The sequence below is a fragment of the Chrysochloris asiatica genome, unplaced genomic scaffold (assembly GCF_000296735.1).
Source record: "Chrysochloris asiatica unplaced genomic scaffold, ChrAsi1.0 scaffold00055, whole genome shotgun sequence".
Lineage (NCBI taxonomy): Eukaryota > Metazoa > Chordata > Mammalia > Afrosoricida > Chrysochloridae > Chrysochloris > Chrysochloris asiatica.
This window is the reverse complement of record NW_006408573.1, coordinates 6583773-6590881: the sequence shown is the minus strand read 5'-3', so window position 1 is coordinate 6590881 and position 7109 is coordinate 6583773. Positions and strand designations below refer to the sequence as shown.

The 7109-nt window shown below is 42.5% G+C and overlaps 1 protein-coding gene across 1 annotated transcript in view; it reads right to left on the bottom strand.

The window, feature by feature from the left end:
- RSPRY1 (ring finger and SPRY domain containing 1) overlaps nucleotides 1–7109 on the bottom strand; it is an 86103-nt gene that overhangs the window by 43202 nt on the left and 35792 nt on the right. Inside the window, exons 6-10 of the mRNA XM_006863555.1 lie at nucleotides 6263–6321; nucleotides 4212–4278; nucleotides 3542–3673; nucleotides 2504–2619; nucleotides 1213–1356 (exon numbers count right to left, since the gene is read on the bottom strand). Coding sequence (XP_006863617.1) covers nucleotides 1213–1356; nucleotides 2504–2619; nucleotides 3542–3673; nucleotides 4212–4278; nucleotides 6263–6321 — 518 coding nt within the window. The remainder of the gene's footprint in view (nucleotides 1–1212; nucleotides 1357–2503; nucleotides 2620–3541; nucleotides 3674–4211; nucleotides 4279–6262; nucleotides 6322–7109) is intronic.

The window sequence follows — 7109 nt, the reverse complement described above, 5'->3', positions numbered from 1 at the left end:
GATTATTTCTCCAGTCTAGGAGCAGAGGTCTCTGGGACCACCAACGGATAAGAGCCGAGAACGGGACCCCACCCAGAGAACTGGGGATGCCTGAAATGGAGACAGAGATGATGACATGGAGGGATGAAGTGGCTGGGGGCTTTGGATCCAGAGAGGGAGAGCAACTGTGGGCTGAAGACTGAGGGGGGAGGGGGGAGTGTAGAGCATGGCCTTCTAGGATATGCCCTTTGGTCGAAAGACGATGCATGGAGGGGATTGGAACCATGACAATGTAATGATATATGATGGAATGAATATAGAACTGAGGTTCTCTCATGTAAACTATCATATAACTCACAATAAAACATAAAAATAAATAAATAAATAAAGTGTTTGAGGACTAAAGTGTGCCTGAACCCAGCCATGATCTTGTCAATTCCTTCATATTAATGTGAAGGCTGGACAATGAATAAGGAAAGACTGGAGAAGATTTGAAGCATTTCAATTACGGTATTGGTGAAGAATCTTGAAAGTATCATGGACTGCCAGAAGAATAAATAAATGTATTTTGGAAGAAGTACAGCTAGCATGCTCCTTGGAAGTGAGGATGGTGACTTTATCTAAGGTACTTTGGACATGCTAAAGTCCCTGGGGTAAGGGCCAACATGCTTTGTAAAGCAGATGGTCAGTGAAAAAGAGGAAGATGCCTAAGTGGGAATGACACAGTAGCTACAACAATGGTGCAAATGCAACAATTGTGAGAGCGGCGCAGACCAGGCAGTGTTTTGTTCTGTTAGACACAGGGCTGCTATGAGTCAGAACTGACTAGATGGCACCTAACAACAACAAGGACTTGGATTAAAAACAAAAGGCAATTTTACTTGTCTTTTAACTAATTCTGAGTCAGTTTAGCAAGCCACTTTAGGGGTTTGGCACACCATGTTTGCAGCCCAAGAAATAATTTTTGCATAAACCTTTTGATAAATGGAGTGCTGGTGTGGCATTGTGGGTTAATGCGCTCAACTGCAAAGTCAGTTTGAATGCAGTCGGCAATTCAAGTTAGCCAGCCACTCCTTGGAAACCCTATACAGGTCATAATGGGTCAGAACTGACTTGATGGTAATTAACAACAACATTTGATAAATAAGTATGCCTGAATGTCCTCCACTCTCCTGTTCACCCCCTAAAAACCAAGTGCTCTGGCCCCATTGGCGCAGGTCCCAGTGTACTCACGTGATTGAGGAATTTGCTGTCTCGAGTGGCCCAGCCTATCTGCATGACACCAGAGGTGATCACTGTCACTTCGTAGTACCACACCCCAGCGTCCACACAAAAGGTGCAACGCACACTTTCAAAGGAGGAGGCATCACAGCGAGCCTGGAAAACCCGAAGAGTGTGATAGTCCACATCAGTGCCTGAAGACCACCAGAAGTAACAATACTCAGAGGTTAAAGGCAGATTTCCTTATTAAAGCTTCCACTAGGTTATTATTTTCTCCTATGCCCACTCCTTCAGTGACCAAAAAAAGCAAAACTGAATGATGCATACTCTATGACTATTTATATTTCCAAGGAATTCCAACATTGGTGAAGCTTACCAGGTCTTAAAAATGGCTGTAGGAAGAATAGGTAAAGGCTACTGGCTTCATTTTCTAAGTCTTTACAGAGCCTTGCTCTTATATTAGAGACTTTTTGTTGTTGCTAAGTGCCATTGAGTCAGTTCTGACTCATAGCAATTCTGCAAAGGGTTTCCAAGGAGCAGCTGGTGGGCTGAAGCTATTGACCTTATGGTTCACAGTCCAGTGCTGAACCTAGGCCAGGAGTCTCTCTCTCTATATACACACACACACATACACAACCTATAGCTGAAAGGTTCGTGAGAGGTTTGACAATACCGAAGATCAAAGAGAAGGAACCTTAGTGACACAGTGGGTTATGCACTGGGTTCCTAACTGCTAGATCAGCAGTGAGCAGTTCAATCCCACCAGCTACGTTTTCTGCTCCTGAAAAAGATTTATAGACTCAGAAACCCTGTACAGAGTCAGAATCGACTTGATGGCACAAAGCCAGCCATCCAGACAAGATCAAAGAGATGTTTGCAGCATTCTCAAGCTGTTCTTTTAATCCTAATAGTACCTTCCTGGACATAAACAAGTCGTACTTTCATCCACCTTTACCACAAAGTCAGCAACATTTCCAACATACAATCTCTCATGTAGGAAGGAGAGCCCTAATTTACTACAACTAGCTATGCAGGGATGGAAAGAACGAAAATGGGATTGAAAACAGATAAATTCTTACACCTAATGCGAAACAACAAGAGTAGATTATTCTCTCCCTCACCACTTCTAGCCCTAACCACTTTTTGTGTATGAAATAAATAAGCTTCCATCTATTCTACAAGCAATTACCTTTGTTCTGAACCAGGACATGAAAATGAGAACAGAAATGATATTCCTCCCTCCTGCCCCCCCCCACCCTGCACCCCACTCTGGTTCCCAAAGGGCCACTTGTAGGAGTTTTACCTCTAAGCCATGAGGTGAGATCTTCAGGTACTCGCTGACATCGTTGCTATTCAACATAGCCCTAATGTTATTTAAGTCCACTTTCTCATAGGTCAGCTGCCTACCTTCTTTTAAAACTGCAAAAGAAAAAGCAGTTGTGTTTCTAAGGCAGATGTCATTGCTAGCTGCCATCCAAATACGGAATGGCGGTGGCCATAAATGGCAGACTTTGTGGGAGACATAGCTTTGGTTTTGCTGTTATCCTACCATATGAAGACTTAGCAAGAAAATGCTAGGAATGACAGCACTGCTAGGTTTATGCTTTTCTTCCCTCTAGCCATCATTTTATGTGACACACAATCCAAACTGCACTCCTTCACCATTATTTAACTGCCACTATATAGGCTGTGGCTTAAGTTTCTTCCAACATGGTTGGGGTAGGAACAGGGGTCCCCTGTACCTGTGCTTTAGCACATAATTTTAGTTCTACAGCCCTTAGAGAAGTTTATAACAGGCTTCAGATATACAACAAATCCTCATAGAGGAACTAGCGTTTGATTGTAGACAGTATGTTACTAGACCGAGCCTTAATGGTTAATGGAATTCAGAAGAAAAAAGGCAGGAATAAGTCACATGGTGTAGTTGAGTTTTGAATGCTGGAGGTGGGATAGGAAGAAAGAATTCTACGTGAGGGGGTATGGGCCCAGAAGCTGTATGTATGTATGCTTGGGAGCTATATGTAGGGCAGAGAGGAGACAGTCTGCACTGGGAAGAGTTGGTTAGGTGAGCCATATGACTGAAGACCTGGATGTAGCAGGAAACAGAGCATCAATAGAGGTTTTTTAACAGGAGAGTGCAGTCATGAGTAGCACCCCATCTAACTCTTTTCTGAAGAGTCCCAAACATACTTTCTGCTAGAATTTACACACCCTTACTAGTAGAAGCCCTTATAAAGCAAGACTCACACTAACTAGCACAAGAGATAGCCCAGTGACTCTATAGAAGTTAGGGGTTTGGCAATGGAAACAGACGTTTTAACAAAGGCCAACTAGCACTCACAGAGATTGTCTAAGCTCCACTGGGCACAGAAACCAACTTGGCGTTTCAGATAATCAGGATCATCAGCCCAGGACTCCAACGTGACAAGCCGGTCACTGATACTAGATTCAGAGATAGTCAATTTATTTTCACCTGTTGGGAAAGATGTGAACCTTAAGTTAACAATGAAAGAGTACGAGGATTTGTTGGGCAGGCGAGTGGTGGCAAGGAGTGAGGAGAGTTGGAGACAGAATGGACTTGCGTTACAGTTTCTAGGAACGACATAGAGCTCTGACTGCTTTCTAGAGTGGCAACCTCATCATAGTAATCACAGCCGCCAGGTTTCTTTTCCTTCTTCTTCCTTGGTAGCCCATGTAACGGCTTGTCTCACTGAGGAGACAGCACTGGAAGAGGCTGGACTTTCTTGCTACAGCGAGTGTAAACTGTGTCAGTTTGATTATGTGCCACAGAGTGTTCCTTGCTTCTGCCAAGTTTTGATTCTTAGGAGAGAAACCCCTTGACTTTGTTCTTGTCACGTCTTACTGACCTTGAAGTGGCTACCCAGACAAAACCAGAATATATGTACATTTCAAATGTCATTCAAAGTGTATAGGTTCATCCAGGAAGTAAGAGAAACTATTTTTACCCGCCAATAGAGCAGATCACGTGTGCAGGAAGTCTTTATACCTACTTGTCTGTGCAAACTTTTCCAGTGCAATGAGTGCAAAGAGCATGACCGTGGGGTGGGACTGGGACTTCTGAAAGACACAAGAAATGGAAAGACAACATCATCCCTCCACAGAAGAAGCAGGCTACCCATGTCATCTTCTTGCTCATTATATAAGAGATGTTCTGTGTGTGCAATCAGAAAAGTTTCAGTCATCTAACTCATTTGGCTAATAATGAAGAACCAAGATGGAGTCTCTCAATCTTTATGTGTGTGCAATAGCTTGGATTAGTTTACAAATATGGAAAATTCAAACGTAGTTTGTTAAGTGCACTATGATTTTTCACTTAGTTAAATAATATAATGCTGATTCCCACATTCATTTCAGCAAGCCAAACAGATATTTAGAACTACAGGGAAAATTACCTTTTATTCAGAACCCAAAGAAAAGCCTCTGATTTCCAAAATTATAAGTTAATGCAATTAATAAAGCATGACTGAGCTTCACTCTTTTCCCTGAAGGGAATTCTACAAATGTTGATGGCAGATGAGACAGGGTAGCCAGTGGGCTCTTGTGGTTCCACTTCATGTCTGTGGGTTCACGAGTCAAGATAAGCCTGTCAGCTTAATGTAACACCTCACGCTCCTCACAGCCCACTTTTCCTACACCTGTGTCAGAAGCCTCTAACAGAGCTTTAGGAACACAGGATGTTTCCCACCCACGTCCCTGGTGCCAAACTAGGTTCTGCAAAGCTTGTAAACCACCATCCTTTCTGGATCATGGTTTCTGATTGGGAAACCCTCTGCCTGGCTTTTTAGGTATTGAATTCCCTCCTGCCCTCTAACCTGGCTACTTAAGTCTTCTGTCATCCTATCCCCGAACACTGTCTTCTCTGATCAGACAATTCTTAGTAACATATCAGGAACATGGTCATGTATCTCTGGACTTCTGCATGGGGTGTTTCTTCAGCCTGGAAAGTCATTTCTTCCTTCCTCAAACCTGACCTCATGGTCTGCCCAGCAGCATCTCATCTTCATCAGGGTATCTTTGCTGACTCTCCCAGCTCTCACAGTCCATACCTACCTCACTTTGCTGGGAATGCCTGTGGTACTCAGACTGAAGGAGGCAATTTTGTCCTGCATCACATTTTGTCCTAAAATGGAGCCAGACAGTCTTGTCTGGGTAGTTTTACTCTCTCAAACTAACTAGTAAACTTCTTGATCAAAAAGGATTATTTCAATATTTCTGTATCCCCGCAATGCCCAGCACTGTTGTTAAGTGCTATTGAGTCGGGTCCGACTCATAGCAACCCTGTATAGGGTTTCCAAGGAGCAGCTGGTGAGTGAACCACTCACCTTGCAGTTCAAACTGACCTTCAGGTCTTACCGTGCTGTACCAGGACTCATATGCCTAGCAAAGTGTGTTTGAAGCACATACCATATAGATAATATAGAATAAAGCATTTTAGATATGAGTTTTGAAAAAGGCCAGTGCTCACTGGTGTTGTTGTTAAGCGCCATTGAGTTGGTCCTGACTCACAGCGATTCTATATAGGGTTCCTGAAGAGCAGATGGTAGATTTGAACTGCCGACCTTACAGTTCAAACTGACCTTATGGTCCAATGCTTATACTACTCTAATGCTCACCAGGCCTGCAAAAATAACTTCTAAAATCTCAAATCCTCTAAGTGCAGTCAGGAGCTAGAGGGGAAGAGGAGCAGAGATTTATATATATATACTTGGGATCTGACAGTCACCTGACTCGGAAAGCCAAATATTTTGGTTTTCACTGTGGAGGTCCCTACTACTATTTAGAAGATTCAAAAGAAACATTAAAAGCCCATCATGGCAGTTGTGACTGACTTTCAAACCAGACCAAATCAGCTGTTTTCACTTGCAATAAATTCCTATTTCACACACACCCCGTTTTTTTAAAAATAGAAGGAAATAAATAAATGCTCAGGAAACACCTGCAAATAAAATTTATAACTGATTCCATTCCCTACTTAGTAGTTCTACTGGCAATTTGAGAAAATGTACAATTTTAGATGACTAAGCTTTGATGTCTCACTTACCAGACACTGTAGCAAATACTCCAGTATTCCTGGGCTAAGTAAACCGATACTTGCAGGACCTAGATGAGCATAACAAACAATGGATAGGATTAAATAAGCCACCTTGGTATCAATCAGCAACAAATAAGAAGTGTGGTAGAACCATACTTTTTTTTTTTTTAATTTTTTTTATTTGACAATGCATTTTAGAGACCTAGTTGTATACATATAGGTCCAATTCCATTTTTAAAAAGTACTGCATGAGATTCTATGCTGTGAAAATGTCTCATTCTATCTAGGTATTTCAGTATTAGTGGACATACAGGTTGCTTCTATTTCAAATGCTACTGTAGTGATGATGATCTCTTACACCCTCATGTTTTCTGAGGGTAGATAATGGAGAAGGGTATGCACATAGGCCTTCTAAAAGAAGGAACCCCACCGGCACAATGGTTAAGTGCTCATCTGCCAACTGAAATATTGACAGTTCAAACCCACCCATTGGCAATCTGCTCCCGTAAATACTACAATCTGGAAAACCCTGCTGAAAGTGTTCTAGTTTATCACTTGAGGATGCTATGAGTCAAAATCCACTCGATGGCACTGCTACCACCGAGTTTCCAAGGACACTGGTAAGCCCTCCAAAGTATCTGTACCAATACACGGTGCCATCAACACCATCTGAGAAGAAACATGTCCTCACATCCTGGTCAACACCTGATGCTATCAGACATCCAAGTGTTCACCCATGTGAGGGCTGACAAACACCACCTCACTTTAACTTACCTTTACCTCAATATTTAAGGAGCTCTGGTAGCGTAGTGGTTACAAATCAGGCTGCAAACCACAAGGTCAACAGTTCGAAACT